Below are 17,859 nucleotides of genomic sequence, written 5' to 3'. Positions count from 1 at the left end.
CTGTTATTCAGAGTTGGATCTCAGCCACCCTGTCATTCCCCAGCACTTTGTCAGCATGCCCGCAAATGTGGTCACTCCTTAAACTCACAAAACAGCCACTCAAGCTTCAAACTTCCCAACTGTCCTATTTTGTAAAAGACATTTGGTTTATTCAAATTGGGGCCCAACGGGGTCTGCGCACAGCGACCTGCTGTTGCTGCCTCAGTTTCTCTCTGGGAGCACGAGGGCATTCGCAGTGGAGCAGCAGGGAGCGACAGGGTCTGGGGCTCAGAAGCAGACAGTCCAGCCACACCGGGTGAAACTGAGCTGCAACTGACAGTGCAGCCTCAGAGGATCAACCAGCTGCTTGCAGGAAGCTGCCAGAGAGCTGCCGCTTCAGTTAATAAAGGGGGTTTTTATTTAAGAAATAAAAAAAAATGTTTGCAAGACTCCCGGGTCTTCCAGCAGTGATTCTCAAATTTGAGTACCAGAGCCACCTGGAGGCTTGGGGAAAGGGGGCCCCCTGGGCCCTGCCTTGGAGTTCCGGCTCAGCAGGGGTGGGGTGGGGACGACGCTGACCGGCCGGTCCAGGGGCCACATCTTGAGATGCTTAGTGTCACGGGCACTTCAGGAACATACCTGTGGCTAAAGTTTAGCAATGGTGTCACCTAGAACACGAGAAGAACTGCCTTGTGGGTTTTTAAAGATTAAAGAACTGGCTGGGCGCGGCGGCTCACACCTGTGATCCCAGCACTTTGGGAGGCCGAGGTGGGCGGATCTCGAGGTCAGGAGATCAAGACCATACTGGCTAACACGGTGAAACCCCATCTCTATTAAAAATACAAAAAAAAAAAAAAAAAAGAAAAAATTAGCCAGGCGAGGTGGTGGATACCTGTAGTCCCAGCTACTCAGGAGGCTGAGGCAGGAGAATGGCGTGAACCCGGGAGGCGGAGCTTGCAGTGAGCCCAGATCGCGCTACTGCACTCCAGCCTGGGTGACAGAGCGAGACTCCATCTCCAAAAAAAAGATTAAAGAACCAAAATCAGCGTGCCTGGCATGTGGTAGGCATATCTATCTCTCTGTGCAGGAGGCACCTACTATGCTGCTACGAGGATGGCTTCAGCACCCACCTGGTGGCAGCATATGCAGGTGACAGCACAGATGCAGGCTCTGAGGGCCTGTGACACCACCCACCTCAGCCCTCTCAAGGCTGCTCTGGGACGAGGAGGGCCCAACACGGGAAAATGGATAGGAAACAAGACACAGGGTGAAGTCCTGGGCTGGGGGAAACAAGCCCCCAAAAGCCTGGCGGGGCAAGACGGCTTGCTCTGACCCATGCCCTTCAACCACGTTAGAAGAGCCCAGGATAGACCGGGAGGGGCGAGAGGAGGGCGGCTTGGGGCAGTGGCATTCTAGGCCCCTAAGTCTCAGGAGCTGAGGGGCATGGCTGGCAGAGCACCGGAGGGCCAGGCACAGGCGCCACCCTCCCTGCAGCCCCCAGCCGGTGTCCTCATCTGTCAGGGGGCACTGCCATGCTTTGCTCCCCTACCTGGCCCTGCGCGGGAAGCTGGTGGGACCTGAGGCACGGAAGGGAGCATGGGGTGGGCGGGAGGGAGGGAGGGGATCTGCCATGAGGGGCCAGGAGGTGCGGACGCCCCTCCCCACTCCTGTCCCCTCTGCTTTGCTGCTTCTAGAAGTGCCTGCACCGGCCTGCCCCCTCTTTGAAGGGACAGATGTCGGGGAGAAAGCTGATTATTGTCAAAGGCTGGAGGCTGTGACCGGAGATCTCGGTGAGCGTGACCCAATTCTGAGCTATTCTCAGCCTGGTGGGAGCGAGTTATTCCCTCCCGCCAACGCCACTGCTTCGGAGGCGGCCTGACTTTGAAACGCCCTCGTCCTGGCTGCCGGGCTGGGCCACGCAGGCTCCCCTGGGCACAGAGGCTCCGCGTGGGGAGGGCCCATGGGCTGGCAAGGCCACTGCTGGGGCAGGGCAGCAGGCTGGCCCCACTGTACCCCTCCTTGCTCACTGATGACCCACTGGGGGCAGGGCCCAACTCGCTGGCTCCGGAGTCCACACACCCGGCACCCAGCCTGTCTGCTGCCAACCCGTTGGCCACCTTGGGAAGCGACTTCTCTCGAGGCTCAGTTCCAGTGTCCAGGAGCGGGCAGTGCGCCGAGCTCCCGGGACAGAAAGGCCTGTCCACTCCCCCACTCCACACCGACCCAAACCTGCCACACACACACGGTCCAGGCCACCGCTGCTCCCGCAGCCACAGCTCACTCTGCACTGTGTGCCCAGATCTGGGTCTGGCTCCTGGGAGCCCCGAAGGGCAGGCCTGGGCATCCTGAATGGGCACGGGCTGGCACGTGGGAGGCACTCAACCCACGCATGCTGGTGACAGCGCCCACCCTCTGTGGCTGGTGAGGACAGGGCGCGAGGCCCAGCAGTTGCTCACTCCCTCCTGAGGGTATCAGGAGCCAGGCCCCTCTCAGGGGACCCTCTCGCTCAACGCCCCTCCAGGCTGGCGTGCGAGCCCAACAGCCCTGGGGCTGTGGGGGCACTGAGTTCAGTGCCCACCCTGCTTAGAGCAGCTTTGGAAATGGCACTTGCCAGCCCAGAGGCTGAAGGTGCACCCTCTCCATCCACTGCTTCTGGGGCACCACCCACCCCACCTGCACGACTTGCCCGTCCTTCTCCAATGTCTACCTGCACAGGTGTCTCCTTTTCTGAGGAACCTTCCAGGACTGCCTGAACACTCTCTGCCCTCTAGGGTCATGCACTGGGGAACCACTTATGGCCAGGATTCCGGAGTTGCATCTCTGTGCCTCAGTTTCCCTACCTGTGCAGTGGACTGTTGGGGGACTCGGGTCCCCTGGCAGCCCACCTACCCTCCATCTTCTGGCCCAGAGGTTATGGGTGGAGAGAGCAAAGCCGCAATGGAGGCAGACAAGGGGGAGTTGGGGGGACAGCCCCAGACCTAGACTGCAGGGGTGAGGGCCTCTTGGGCCCTCAGGAGCAACCCTGCCTCATCACATTCTGCTAGACAGGGTGTGCCCCCACCGGCCTGCTGCCCTCCACCCACCCAGAAACCCTGCCCTGGTCCCCACCGGTGCAGCCCAGGTCGGGCCCAGGCCTCTGGGGCTCTTGGGTGAGGGGCTGGGCCCTGAGGCAGGCATGGGTCGGGCAGACTGAGGCCCAGGAGCAGCTGACACCCCGGGGCTTCCTGAGGGAGGGCTACTCTAATCTCGGCTCTAGGGCAGTACCCAGGACTGGGACCCTCCAAGCAGGTGAGTCAGGGCCAGGGTCTGGGACCTTCCAGGGCTTGGGCAGCCGGGAGTCATGTGCCACTGTCTCAGTGCAGGACAGCAGGGCGACGGGGGAGGAATTTCCAGGGAAAATCTGAGGGCCCCAGGCGAGTATACACTGGGCCAGGCAGGGCGTTTCCGGTGAATCCTTGCCCCATGATGAGCCCGTGCTGCTGACTCAAGCTGACCATCTGGGCCTGCTCATCGGTCACTCACGGCCATGGGCTCAGCCCTACCTCTGAAAGTCAGGCTTCCCATCACGGAACTGGGGTGCTGCTTGCCTTCTTTCTGCTCCTCTGCTATGGGGACTCCTTCAGGCCATGGTGTGCAGGACTCTCCCGCCTGGGCATTAGATGGTCTGGGGAACATGCTGGGAAGAGGACATTTGAAGGGGTCTTGAAGGACATATAGGATTTTAATGCTGGCTCAAGGCCAGGTGAGGATCCAAGCTGAGGGAGTGGGGTGAGGCCCAGCTGGGTCTAGAGGGCTATACAGTGGGGTTGGATGCCTGGAGGCTCAAGGTCATCACGGGGGCCTGTGTACAGGGCAGAGCAGCAGGGCCGAGGGGATTGAGACAGCGACTCTGTCCCATGTGACAACTAAGGGTGGGCTGGGACCTCCCGCTCTCCATGTGCGGACCCTGGTGACTCACCCAGGGGCGCCACCTGGGCAACCAGCCCCAGCTGGAAAATGGGCACAACCTGGACCCTATGGTGCCTGAGGCCTACGTGTCCTATAAACCATGGAGCTGCACCTCAAAGAAACACCTCTCGGTGTTCACCCATCAGACACCATGCAGGCCTTTGCTGTGGCCAGGAGGGGCAGGGCAGGCTTGGGGGAACTGAGATCTCAGGGGTGTGCGTCACCCAGTTCATGACACCCCAGGGACGGCGTGACCCCAAAGCTCCTGGCATTAGGGTCACCCACTTCCATGTTGAACCTGACTGGGGGCCCCTCCTCTGTGCCCCAGGTGAGGAACAAAGTTAGAAGGGAAGCTGGGTCCTGGAAGGAGAGGACAAGCCCTTGGAGCAGGGCTGAGCAACTCTCAGGGACACAGGCCTCCTGGACCACATTAGCCACAGCCCCCGGTGACCCACAGTGTGACACTTCGCAGGGACCAGGCGGCCTGGGGTGGACCCTTCCTTCAGGGGCGCATACAAGTAACCGAGGCAGCCACACTGAATTCCAGCCCAGGGCTGTGGAAGAAGGCCCAGCACTCCTGGACCACCCCAACCCCAGGAAGGAGTGGCCTTTTCTGCAGCCAGATGGGGGTGGCCACACATTTGCCCCTTTGTCCTGGAGACTGGAGTGCCCATCATGCCAAACCAGGACAGGGAGGAGCAGGGACCAGGGGCAGAGCGCAGGCAGGGCTGGCCTAGACAGCAGCTGGGGGTGGCCTTGGCTGCTAGGGATCACTCAGAACAGAGGGGGACAGCACATTTATTGCTCATCACTCACACTTGGGGCCAGGCTCCTGCTAGCTCAGCACTCAAGGCCCCCAGCACAGGGGAAATGGAGGCTCCCAACAGCCGCTGGCTGCCTGGGCAGAAACCCAGGCCCCCTAGGCACCAGCGGCAGCTCCAAGGGCCCCACGGCTGACACAGGCACTGGTCCTTCCTTGAGGCTGTCACACACCAGGGCGGGCGAGGAGAGCCCCCAGCCTGGGCGTCCTACCCTCTGTCCCCGCTTTGGGAAATGCCCCTAAGCTTAGCCTTTAAGAGGTGATCACATAGGCACTGTCCCTGGGTGGTGTCCTGGATGCACCTCCCCCACCCCACACCGTCGTCCCCGTGCAGGGGACCTTGGCTTCTGTGAGGGGTAGGGGTGCCCACACAGTTCCGGGACTCACAGGCTGGCATTCACACCCCAGCCCCGACACACTTGCCTGGTCGCCTGCGGCAGACAACCCACTCTGCCGCTCCTCTCCGCAGCGCTGCCTGGCCTCAGCGAGTGCAGCCCATGTCAAGGGGCTCTGGCTGGGTGGGGGATGCCCCGCCTCTTGGACATGAGTGGACGCAGGCCTGGGCTGAGCCCAGTGCTGTGACATCAGCCTGGAGGCCAGAGAGCAGGGTCACCTCCCTGGTTCCTGGGCTGGCCTGGTCTCCTAGGGCTGGGGAGAGCAGGGCAGGGATTCTGGGTCAGCTCACCCCAGCTTCTGGCCAAGGCTGGAGCCTCGGCCCGGGGACTGGAGAAGCACAAGATGGTCTCAGGCCCCGTGGGGCAGCCAGGGCCGTGGGGGCCCAGGGGTCAGATGCAGCGTGGCCTCAGGGACAATGCCCCCTCCCTCCTCCACCCCCTCCTGCTTAGGCCCACCTGGGAGGGGGTCAGACTCCCCCACCTGCACCCTTTGGCTTCAACACCCAGGGGAGGCTGTGGCAGTGGATACTTCATATTGGCAACAAACAGCAGCTGGGATGGGCCGCAGGGCTGGACAGGAATGGCTGAGGCCCAGCCCCAGCACTGCTCCTCCATCACAGCCGCCCTTGCTGCCGTCCCACTCTGGCCACCCAGGAGGCCCCCAAGCCCCGCCCCACCGTCTGTGTCTGGCAGGCATCGCTGACCATATAACGTGCCTCTGGCCTCCCTGCCCAGCCCTTCGGTGCTCCCAGCTCCCTGGTGCCCTGGGCAGTGGCCCCCTAGCCTGGGGTCTTGGTGGCGAAGGTCAGGTAGCCGGTGTGGCCCACGGCCTCCTTCATGGGCGTGCCGCTGCGGAAGGGGCTGGTGTCAGAGCCGGCAGGGCCATCTGTGCCCGTGCCCAGGTCGGGCGGTGGCAGGCTGACAGTGCGCACGTTGTAGACCTGTGGCAGCACCTCCAGGGTGCTCAGCTCTGAGAAGCCGCATGCTGCCAGTGCCTGGCACGTGCGTTGCACCTGCTCGATGCACGGCGAGAAGGAGCAGAAGCGCCCGCCTGTGGGAAACAGGACCCGAGGGTCAGAGGGCAGGGGTGGCAGAGCCTGGCCTGTCTGGCCCTAGCATCCCTGGACTCCCACCCTAGGGTCTGAGGCCAGCCTAAGACAGCCCCAACACACACTGCAAGCTCTCCAGAGAGCTGGGACTGCAGGGCAGAGGGGCCTGGCCCTCAACTGACAGCCCACCATGAGGCCTGGCGCCGCTGTTCATGTCACCCAGTTTAGCCACGCCAGGCCCTCCCATGTGCCAGGCACCGGCTCAAGCCCGCGCTGCCATCGTCTCACTTGGCCCACAGCGGGCACCGCTCTCCTGCCTTCCACAGGGCTACTGGAGCGCTGGGCCCGGAGCAGCTCTGACAGCACGGCAGCCCGGGGTGGTGCGGGGGACGCTGCTGTCACGGGAAATTAGAGGCTGTCGCTGCTCCCGGGAACAGGAGGCGCCTACTCGAAGCAGAGCCCGAGCATGACAGCCCCTCCCTGCCGCCTCTCACCAGGGCAGCCGTGGGCTTCACTCGGCCTGGCCCGCAGTGAATGAGAACCCAGCCCAGGTCCCTGTCCTGGCAGGGAGGACCTGGGGAAGCCAGGGCCGGGTAGAGGTATGTGGCCCAGGCAAGTGTCCTCAAACGTCCCTGAGGCTTGGTCCCCTCAGCTGTACCCGAAAATGGGGCCGCCAGGAGGTTCAGGGTTAGAGGAGGCACCTTCTGTGTGACAACAGCCTAGACAGGGCACAGAGGCTGAGCACGCCGCACCCTCCCCAGCGGGCTCCCGTGGCCGGCAAGAGATGCTGGGCCCATGAATGAGCCAGGAGCCTTTGGACCCAGAAGGGGGAGCTCGCAGGGAAAGGGACAGGTCCCAGAGGCAGGCGCGGGTTCCACTCTAGAGGAAGGAGTCACAAAGGCAGCAGGTGGGCCTCAGAGGAGGCTCTGCCGGGTTCAGCCTCCCTGGGACTTTGGTCCAGGCCCAGAAGTGTACCCAGAGCCGGGAGCCTAGGAGGTAGGGCGTGGAGATCCCCACAGCTACCCGCCTCAGCAGAGACCAGGACCCCGGAGTCAGGGCTGGGCCGGAGCCAGCAGGGGACCCCCGGCCACAGCCTTGCTGTTCGCACCAGGCCTCGGCTCATCTTTGAGGTGGGGTGGGGCGCCCAGCACCCCCACCCTCCACCCTCTCAGAATGCAACTCTCAGCCGGGAAGAAGGAAGGGGCCCCTGCTGCCTGAGCCGCTCCTTCTCCAGAAAAGGGAAAAACCCTGGGCCTCCCAGCCACCTCCCTGGCTTGAGGCCCGACCTTCCCCAGGGCTGCCCCGCCTCCACACCCAGCATCTTCCCTAAAAGGGGCCAGCTCCCTGGGCTCCAGAGCCTGGGGGAGGAGAGACTGGGAAACAGCAGGGGGGGAATTCCAGACCCCTCCGGCCGGGCCTGCCCTGCACTTGGGTGGCGCTGCCACCTTCCTCCATCGGGGGGTTGGGAGAGGCCAGAGACCAGGAGCAGGGCCCAGCCGGGGCCCATCCTCCCCAGCTCTGCCTCCCCTGGCCAGCCTGACCCACTCCTCACCTCAGGCCAAAGCGGGGCCCTGGCCTGGCCACTGCCAAGCCGTGGTTTGGTCTCTGGACCCCTCTGAGATCCCAGGAGCTCAGTCCTGCACCCTTGCCCCACCCTTGCCCAGGCTGTACCTCTCCCGGAACCCCTGATGCACCTTCGACCTTGAGGGCGTCCCAGGCGTGGCCCACGGCCTCCCAGGGTGACGGGATGTCCAGGAAGACGGCGTCGGCCACGTGGCTCACGCCAAAGCCACTGCGGCACACGTCCTGGGTGCGCACAGTCACCCAGCGGCCCACACGGTGCTCCTGGAACTCCTCCCGGGCCTTCTCTGCCCGCTGCTGGTGGAACTCCACCGTGTGCAGGTGGCCCGTGGGTGCAATGGTGCGGATGATGGCGTGGGACACAGAGCCACTGCCGGTGCCTGGCAGGACAAGATGGGATGGGCAAGGCATCAGTTGGGACTGCTCGGGACCCACAGCCTCCCAGGAAACAACCCCCACCTCACCCTGGAGACCCACACAGGGCTTGGGAGGACCCCAGGCTACAGGTGGGTGTCACTCCAGGGCTGTGTGGTCCTGGCTGCCTAAAGCCCCGGGCTAGCCCTGGGTTGGGCACCCTGTCTAGGGGTGAGCTGGGGTTGACAGGCTGTGTATGCCGTGCTGTCTGTTGTGGGCACAGGCGAGGCCAGTGGCAACCCTGCCCTATCCCGCCTAGCGCAGGCATAGGGAATGAGAGCAGCCCAGCTGCCTGGAGCCTCCAGGGAAATCTGTGCAAGGGGGACAGGGAGGCCATCCCATCACTCAGTCCTGTCTCCTTCCATGCATGGTCAATCCCTTCCTCAATCCCCGTCAACAGTGGCCCACCCTGCTGGTCCTCATGCCCACCTCTCCCCAGAAGCTCCTTGGTCCCCTTGAGACAGCCCACCCCCACCAAGCCTGCCCAAACCTGCCCCCACCACACAGGGGCTGGGGCTCTGCCCTGGCCTGGTTGGACTCAAGACGCAGGGGCTGGCCACCAGCCACACGGCCCCAGTCCTCCCGAGCGCACCTGCCCCCAGCTTCCCTCCCCAGCTTCCCTCAGGATGGCCCCTCTGCTTGACTTCCTGTCCTCTGGAAAGGGCCAAGGCTTGTGTCCCTCCTCCCGCTCCAGCTTCAGGGGCCATCTACCTGATGCCACTCCCATCCCCAGGCCCCTCCACTCCAGACTCCTGCTAGAGCAGCCAATGCACACTTGCCACCCATCCCTCGAACCCAAATAGCGCTGAGCATCGCAAGCGCTTGGGGCAGACCCATGAAGGTGCCTCCACTCCCTCTAACCCATCCCACGTCCTGCCACCTCCCACATTCTTTTCAGGGGCCAGCCCCTCTCCCCACCTGTCCAGCCCCTCCCCTGGGTGCCCCCAGCCTGCTGCCTCTCCCCTCTGCAAAGCCTGGCCATGCCCCCTTCCCACTAAGGAGCAAGTCAGACTTGTTGGCCTCCGGGGTGGAGCTCGCTTCCCCTCCGACCTCACTCCCAGCCCCTCTGCCTCCCCCACTGAGCCTGACTCGGCAGCATGCTGCAACTGCAGGGCCTCGGCACGACTCCTCCTTGGTGCAGAGCTGTCCCTTGGCTCTTTGTAGGTCCCTCCTCATTATGTTCAACTCAAATGTCCCCTCCTCAGAGAGGTCTTCCCTGCCTGGCCTAGCTGGAGGGACCCCACTCTGGGTCCCCCTCAGACACGCAGCCCTGTGTCACAAGCTTCACAGCAACCAGCGGCACTGAGATGCTCACCTAGGCTGTGTCCCCCTCCTCGAGGGCAGGAACCTGGTTTCTCTTGTTCACGGTTCCTAGGAGGGGACCTGGCATATCTGAGGAGGCCAGGAGAAGGTGCTGCTTGATTGAGCTCTCTCGCGAGAGTGGGGCGGGGTGGAGAGGCCAGCACCCACCACAGGATGCACAGGAGCAGCAGCTGATGGGGTTGGCTAAGTCCTGCTCTCCACGCCTCCCACCCAGACACCCCAGGGAGGGACACGGTGACCTGCAGCCCTCAGAAAGCCAGCATGGCAGTGCTAGGCACTCTTCGTGAACCTGGACCCTAGCTCTCCTGCCCACGAGGAACACGCCACCAACAACCTAGATGCATCAGGGCCTGGGGCCAATCTTGGCTTCAATCGCCACACTGGGCGGCCCCAGCACCTGTATGCGTGCAGGGATTCCCACAGCCCAGGCCCTGGACTCAACAACAATGGTGCTCACGTTCATTGGTAGCAGGTGAGGATCTGATCATGGATGAGGATGGGGAAGGCTCCCCACCTACAGGGAGCTCCTCGGGGTAGCCCTGGCCTCTTTCCAGAAAGGGCAACTCTCTCTGCTTCACCATCAGCACAGAGGACTAGAGGTTGATGGTCAGTACCTAGGACAGCGCCAAGCATCAAGCTGGCCACGCCCCACCAAGGCAAGCAGGACCCTCACTAGAGCACCAATCCTCCCCAGCTCCCCCTGGTCCATTTCCCACCACCTCTCACTCCAATTACAGCACCAGCCTCCTAATGGGCTTCCTTGCCTCCACCTTCACTCCCTGCTGTCAGTATCCCGGAGAGATGTGAAAATAGAAACTGAGGAGCCACATCTGTCTGTAGGAAGGGCAGGCTGGAAGCTCTGACCTCCACCTTTGTGTCAATTTCTGAGTTAAACTGAGGCAGCCTGAGGAACTCACCAGACTCACAGACCACAGAGCCGGGCCGAAGCTCCAACATCATGGTGATGAGGGCGATGTCTGTGGAGTAGAGGATCTGCGTGCGGTGCGGCAGGTTCAGCGTCCAGAGCTCGGGCGTGGGGTGCAGCACATACACCCAGCCACCTCGGCCGCACGTCACCTTGGAGCCGAAGGGGCGGCCGATAAGGTCAACTGAGTGCCGCAGGACACCATGCCGGGTCTGGGTCTGTGCCCCACGCTGCACACGCACTGCCACCATTGCACCATGACCCAGTGACAGGATGGCCGTGTCACCCTCCTTGATCAGCTCCTCATATGCCACGAAGCTCATGGTGCTAATGTCTGGCAAGGGCCAAGGACCTGGGGAGGGGTGTGTGTAGGCATGAGCAAGTCAGGAGGCAGGGGTCTAGGTAGAAGGCTTCGAGCCCTACATCCCAGCACTGGGCATGGGCGGGGTGTGGCTAGCTCAGCCTCTGCCACTGCCTGACAGGGAGCCCAATAGCGCTGCACTCTGGCCTGGCCTCTGAAGCCTTTCTTGGTCTGGGACAAGAGACAGGGACTATGAGCCTAAATCAGAGATGAAGAGACTGAGGCTTGGCAATGGCGGAGGTCGGTCCCAAGGATTCCCGGAGTGAGGACCCGACCCTCCCATCACCCTCCTCCAGGAGCTTGACTCCCACTCCCAAGATGTGAGATAAGGAAGCGCCTTTGCGAGGTGTCCACCGGCGGGGGAGAGGCAAATGGCCAATGAGGTCACCTCCAAGCCAGGCTTGATTCCTCGCCCCAGTCTCCCCCACGGGGGCTGGGTGGCAGGGCATGATAGAGGAGTAAGGGCTCCCCTGGGTGTGCGGGTGGCGGGGTATGACAGAGGAGTCAGGGCTCCCCAGGAAGGGGCTGGGGACGCGGAGCTGGCCGTCCACGCAAACACCGCCCAGCCGGTGCAGAGGCAGCAAGGGGCCAGGCCGGGCCGGTGGGGGGCGCCCATGCGAGGCTGGAGGAACAGGCCCTGAGCGCCGTGCCCGGCCCGGGCCACCCTCACCCGCGCCCTGCCACCCTGAGCCCCGCGGAGTCTCACCTGCGACGCTCCCGCTGCCGGGGCTCCACACGTGCCTCCGCGACGCGCGGCGGCGGCGGCCACAACACTTCCGGCTCCGCGCCCGCTGATGACGTCGCGCCCCGCCTCGCCCCCTCCGCGCACGGGATCCTGGGAACGCCAGGCTGCCCTTCCCGCCCCTCCCAGAGGACGTTTCCTGGGCGACTTCTTCCCTCATGTGAGCTGCTCTGTTTACACTTGCTGGTCGCTGGAAGATCGAAAGACTGGACAAAATCCATATGGCGGCCGGCCGGCGCGGTGGCTCTCGCCGGTGATCCCGCGCTTTGGGAGGCCGAGGCGGGAGGTTCTTCTGAGCCGAAGAGTTCGAGACCAGCCCGGGAAACGTAGTGAGACCCCACCATCTCTACAAATAACAAACAAACAAAAGGTCCCCCCGCCACGCCGGCCGCGGGTTGCCGTCGCACCCAGGCACATTTGAAGGGCGGCAGGAGCCAAGGCCTGGCTGTCACTGCTGTCCCGGACCCCTTTGACAGCCTCTGGGGGTTCACCAGAGGGCTGGCCCGTGGCTCACTGCCCAGTCCTCTATGAGGACACTTTGCCATAGACATTTTGTTATTGCAGACTGCTCTGGGAACACCCCTGACTGGGCCCTAAGATGAATTCCAGAAAAGGAATCGCAGGTCAAGGGGCGGTTACAGAAGGCTTGGGCTAGGGTCAGCCAGGGCTCTGTGCAGCAGATGGGGGCCTGGAAAAGTCTGCAGAAGTGGCCTTCCGCCCAGGCCTTGCCTCCCCCGACGGGGACACGTTCTCCTGAGTGCAGAGCTGCTTCTAGGAGGGAGTGGGGGTCCTGTGTCCCCTTCTGGGAACCAAGGCATAATGAGAACTGGATGACTTGGGCCCACTTTTGGGTCTGGTGAGGAGCTTGAGCAGGAGACTGGAGGAGGTGCTGCTGGAAGATGGGTAGAAAAGGGAAGCGGGAGTGGTGTTCTGTCTCAGCAACACCATTCCCAGCTGGCTCCTCTGTGGAGTGTGTGTGCAGGGGAGCGGGGGCAGGGGACACGGATTTTCTTCCTCCAGCTCTTAGCTCTCAGGACCAGAGCTTGGAAAGGAACAGAGACCCCCCTTCCCAGCCTAGGGTTTAGCTTGCGCCCGAACCCAAGCCAGTTAGCAATGACCCTAGGGCACCCTCCCCAGTCACTCAGCCAGTCCAGCCTGGTAAAATGAGGTGGCCAGGCTCCTGCAGAGCGAGCTCCCCTCTGGAGCCCTGGCAGCCCGTAGAGCACTCTCAACTCTTGCGTCTGGGGCAGGCCAGGCCAGGGTGTTTGTGGCCCTTGCATTGGCTTCTCAGGGTCCATCATGGAAACCTAGGGGTCCAACCTCAGCCCCTCTGTGTCCCTGCCCTAGCTGTGGCCGAGAGCCCCCAGGAGTAAGCTGGTGAGAGGCCTTCCGTGGCCTCCCACTCTCTGTGGGTTCCTGTCCCTGTGGGGCCACCATGCTGGCCACCAGCTGCCTCTACTTCTGCCTTATGGCCTCCCTGCCTTCTACTCTCAACGTTGAAACAACCCAGCCCCATCCACAGCTCCCCAACCTGTATTCCAGCGGATGCTTCTCTCCCTTGATGATGCACCCACCTGAGTCACCCCCTAATTTCTCCCCTGGGGGATTCTGACTTTCCACTTCTCTTGGGTTTCTCTTCCACAGCCTCTCAGCTGTGGTTGGTGTGGAGTCAGGGCCGGGTGCCTATAAGGGCCTAAGGTAGGACTTGGTGACTCGGCGGTGGTTTCCCTTGGTTCCGACTTCCCTCTTGCCTGTCTGTCTATTACTGGCTGGTCAACTCCTCCAGTGCCCCTTCCTCCAGGCAGCCTCCTCAGCCCTGCCCACCTGCTCCATCTGAGCCTGCCCCAGTCCCCAGCCTGAGTCCTCAAGCAGAACCAACACCCCCTACCTCAGCTGATGATTCCCTGTGCAGAGTTTGTATTGGGGCTCCCCTAACAAGAGCTGATGCTGTATATGCCCAGCTGTGCCATCTCATTGAATTCTCCCCAGGATCCTAGGAGGGAGGGAACACTTTACAGATGGGGAAACTGAAACTCAGAGAGTTTGTTGCCTGAAGTCACAGCCAGTGAGGTCAAAGTGGGATTAGGATTTAAAGCTAATAAACCCACAAAGCTCAGCACTGAGGAGGCTGAGGAGGGAAGACTGCTTGAGGCCAGGAGTTGGAGTTCCGCCTGGACAACATAGCAAGACCCTATCTCTTAATTAAGAATTAAAGCCAGTAAACCGGCTTCAGAGAACCAATGGCCGATTTGAAGAAAGGTGGGAACAGGCAGGAAGGATGCCCACTGGGGAGGCTGCTCTGCCCAGATCCCTGGCAGGGACCACGTGACTGCAGTCCCTCCCCTCTGAGCAGCACAGCCTCCTACCCCACTGTGCTCTGTGAACCCCAGTCAGCCCCTGTCCCTCTCCTGACCTCAGCCCACTTCCTCTTCGGGCTCTGCCGAACTCAGGGGCAGGGCACTGGGAAGAAGCAATGCTGCCTCCGGCTGCACTCTGCAGAGGAGCAGACTACAAGGATAGAGTCCAGTGCCCTGCCTGGAGTCTATCCTGTGCCTGACCTGCTGAACTGGGTCATGTTCTGTGGATAAAAGACCTGGGCCTCCTTTGAAGCCCCCTCCAGGCCCAGTGGTTCTTGTGTAACCAGGTGTGATTTCTGAGGAACCTGGACCAAACACTGGCCTGGTAACGTCATGCAGCCTCCTGCCTGGATGCTGCCAAAGCAGCCCCTGTGGGCCCCGGGGAGAGCAGGGGCTGTGGACAGGGGAGGTCAGCTGGAGGGGAGGCTGGCACCTTCCAAGCCCCTCCCCTTGTGCACCTGCTCTGGGGGCCACTAAGACTCCCAATCAGCCCCTGCCTGGGGGGTCTCACCCTGACATTTGGGTCTGAAGGCCACCTCCCCACTGTTATCTGCTGCTGCTGTCCCCGTCACAGCTGCCTGGTCCCCCTACACTGTCGGTCTGCCCCAGGCAGGCTAGCACAGGGCCAGTGCTCTGGGACGGTGGAAGGATTGCTGGGCCCATGACTGGACACCTCTGTCACCCAACTTCTGATCTATCTGCACATTGAGGCCAGCCTGGCCAACACAGCAAGATCCCTGTCTCAACAGAATAAAAACAAAAATAAAATGATCTTCTTTCTGCACACTGGGGACAAAAACACCCACCTCAGAAAGCTGAGGGTTGCCAGCGGCCCCAGGCCGGAGCCGCCCCAGTGCCAGGCTCACTGCTTGCTGTAGGCAGCCCTGCCCTCTGGACCTCATATCTGCAGTTCTGACCTTGCCTGTGGAAGGAAAGTGTAGGGGAAAGAAAGAGATCAGACTGCTACCGTGTCTGTGTAGAAAGAAGTAGACATAAGAAACTCCATTTTGTTCTGTACTAAGAAAAATCTTCTGCCTTGAGATGCTGTTAATCTGTAACCCTAGCCCCAGCCCTGTGCTCGCAAAAACATGTGCTGTGTTGACTCAAGGTTTAATGGATTTAGGGCTGTGCAGGGTATGCTGTGTTAAAAATGTGTTTGCAGGCAGTGTGCTTGGTAAAAGCCATCGCCATTCTCCAGTCTCAAGTACCTAGGGACACAATACACTGTGGAAGGCCCCAGGGACCTCTGCCTAAGAAAGCCTGGGTATTGTCCAAGGTTTCCCTCCACTGAGACAGCCTGAGATATGGCCTCGTGGCAAGGGAAAGACCTGACCGTCCCCCAGCCCGACACCCGTAAAGGGTCTGTGCTGAGGAGGATTAGTGAAAGAGGAAGCCCTCTTTGCAGTTGAGATAAGAGGAAGGCATCTGTCTCCTGCTCCTCCCTGGGAATGGAATGTCTTGGTGTAAAACCCGATCGTACATTCTATTTACTGAGATAGGAGAAAACCGCCTTATGGCTGGAGATGAGACATGCTGGTGGCAATACTGCTCTTTACTGCGCTGAGAGGTTTGTGTAAAGTCAAACATAAATCTGGCCTACGTGCACATCGAGCCACAGCACCTTTCCTTAAACTGATTTATGACACAGAGTCCTTTGCTCACATGTTTTCCTGCTGACCCTCTCCCCACCATTACCCTATAGTCCTGCCACATCCCCCTCACTGAAATAGTAGAAATAGTAATCAATAAATACTGAGGGAACTCAGAGACCAGTGCCGGCGCGGGTCCTCCATATGCTGAGCGCCGGTCCCCTGGGCCCACTGTTCTTTCTCTATACTTTGTGTCTTATTTCTTTTCTCAGTCTCGTCCCACCTGACGAGAAATACCCACAGGTGTGGGGGGGGCTGGCCCCCTTCAGGAAAGGGGAAAGGGGGTCCTTTCCCATGGGGGACCTGGGGAAGCAGGTTAGGTTCTCAGCCAGGAGGGTGAGAGAGGGGAGGGTTGGCCTTCTGAGAAGCTGCAGATGCTGAAGACAGAGGAAGTCCTGAGTATGGCCCCCAAGTCTCTCCCTCCCCCAAGTCTGCCTCCAGGGGCTGCAGCTATCCCTTCCAGAAACAGAAACTTAAGCCCTTCAGGCTTTGTGGGGTAGCAGGTGGGCAGCTGCAGAAATTTCTAAAATTGGGGGAAGAGGCTGCATGGGGCACAGAGTGCAGGAATTCCAGGCTTAAGGGACACCTGCTGTCTGGCCAGCCCAGAGGGGCCGTTTGCCTTTTTACATGGGTTGGTTTTATTAAGTCTAAAAAATGCTGACTTGGAACAGGACGAAGCATGCCAAGGAGCAAAGAGGCATGTGTCTCCTCTGCAGTGACCATGGGGATGAGATAGGAGACAGGGCCCCCACACCCATGCTCACATAGGCAGAGGCGAACAGGCTTCCCCTGCCTTTGGGCCTTGGCTCTGGTGCCTTCTCCTCAGAGGCACCTATTCGGGGTCCCTTATACCTGGAACTCCACTGCTCTGTGTCCCCCTGACCCCAGCAGCACTGATCTGATGTCATCTGGTTTGTTGGGCTGCTGGCTCATGGCCAGTCTTCCTCCAGCAGCAGGCGCTGTGTACCTTGCTGTGTGCTGTATCCCCAGTGGCTGGCACCGGGCAGGTGCTAATTGTGCCACTGCTGGAGGGATTTGTATCAAATATACCCACAGATAAGGGTGCCCCCCTTCCTTGCTTTATTCACAGAGCAACGGATGAGGGTCCTTGATGGATATTAACCCCACATACTTCACTTCCCCCTCTTAACAGCTGCATAATATTCCACAGCAAGCAGATGCCTTCCTACCCTTGGCCACTCCTGCCTAATGGGCATTGGGTTGTATCCAGATGTGTTTGTTTTTCCCTCCACAGATCTCTTGGTCCATTAGTGGAGAGAACTGAGACATCCTTTCTAAGGGCTGCATTCCTAGAAGGGGAGATTGCTGGGTCACGGAGTTCGAACATTGTTAATGTTAATATATTCTGCCAAATTATCTTGCAAAAAGCATGCAGAAATTTAAGTTGCAGGCAGCGTGTGGACGCCTGTCTTCCCGCATTCCCACTCTAAGCCAGCACTGGCTGGGGTCGATGTGGGAGTGTTGGGGGTAGGGACAGGTGGAGTCACTGCTTAATTTGCGTGATTCTGGTTATTCGTGAGATGAGTTTATTTTTATTTTTTTTTAATCGCACTTATGCTTATTGTTTATTAGCGTTTCCTCCCATCTTTGCCTGAAGTCTCCGGGGACTGCCTTTGGGGGTCGGGTAAACTTGTCCCCTGCGAAGAGGGCCCAGGGTTGGGGTCTGGAAATTCCGAGGCTGCACTTGCCAGCGGCCTCTTAAGGCCACAGCGTCCCCGTGGTTTCTGGCTCGCATCCCCCCAAGACCCAGGACTTGTCCAAGGTCAGGGCACCACGGGTGCCCCCGGGCTGGGCCGCAGCCAGACTGCGCCTCCTGCGCGCCTTCGCTTTGCACCAGGATCGCCCAGGAGATGCCTGCGGGCACCTTGAGGAAGGTCGGCGGCTCCGGGCCAGCTCGCACTGGCCGGGGGTGGGGTGGCGGCAGTACCTGCTGCGGAAGCCTCGAACGCTTTCGCCCGGCCCCTCGCCGCCGCGGGGGCTGGCTGGACTAGGCGGGCGGGCTCGAGGATGCGAATGAACCCAAGCGTCCTCGAGTGCCCGGAGACTCTCCGCCTCAGTTTCCCGCCCGGAGGCAAGGGCGTGCGAGGGGATCGATATCCAAGGACCTGAGGTTTCGGCCTCGAGGTCTTGGGCCGGGGACTGGGCAGGCTGCGCGGGGTCCCAGCGAGGGGACAGCTCGGGTGGGCGGCCGGGGTGTTGGGGGCTGCGGGCGGTGGACAAAGCGGCGGCACCACCCCGCGGCGCGGGCCAATGGAATGAATGGGCTATAAATAGCCGCCAATGGGCGGCCCGCGT

At 61.1% G+C, this 17,859-nt stretch overlaps 1 protein-coding gene across 2 annotated transcripts; it reads right to left on the bottom strand.

Annotated features, from left to right (window-relative positions):
• Positions 1–4,709: 4,709 nt before the first annotated feature.
• On the bottom strand, positions 4,710–15,357 carry TRMT61A (tRNA methyltransferase 61A). Of its 2 annotated transcripts, XM_054530926.2 has the most exons (5): positions 11,502–15,357; positions 10,427–10,786; positions 7,886–8,152; positions 5,859–6,193; positions 4,710–5,395 (listed from the first exon to the last, which is right to left on the bottom strand). In XM_054530926.2, exons 1-4 carry the CDS (start codon positions 11,695–11,697, stop codon positions 5,922–5,924), a joined length of 1,095 nt encoding a protein of 364 aa, XP_054386901.2. In that variant the 5' UTR covers positions 11,698–15,357; the 3' UTR covers positions 4,710–5,395; positions 5,859–5,921. The 2 variants fall into 2 exon arrangements, with proteins under 2 accessions (XP_054386901.2, XP_002825183.1); XM_002825137.4 differs by having other exon boundaries at positions 4,710–6,193; positions 11,502–11,640.
• Positions 15,358–17,859: the final 2,502 nt, after the last annotated feature.

Source organism: Pongo abelii, chromosome 15 (assembly GCF_028885655.2).
Source record: "Pongo abelii isolate AG06213 chromosome 15, NHGRI_mPonAbe1-v2.0_pri, whole genome shotgun sequence".
Classification (NCBI taxonomy): Eukaryota; Metazoa; Chordata; class Mammalia; order Primates; family Hominidae; genus Pongo; species Pongo abelii.
This window is presented reverse-complemented; position numbering and strand designations above follow the sequence as displayed.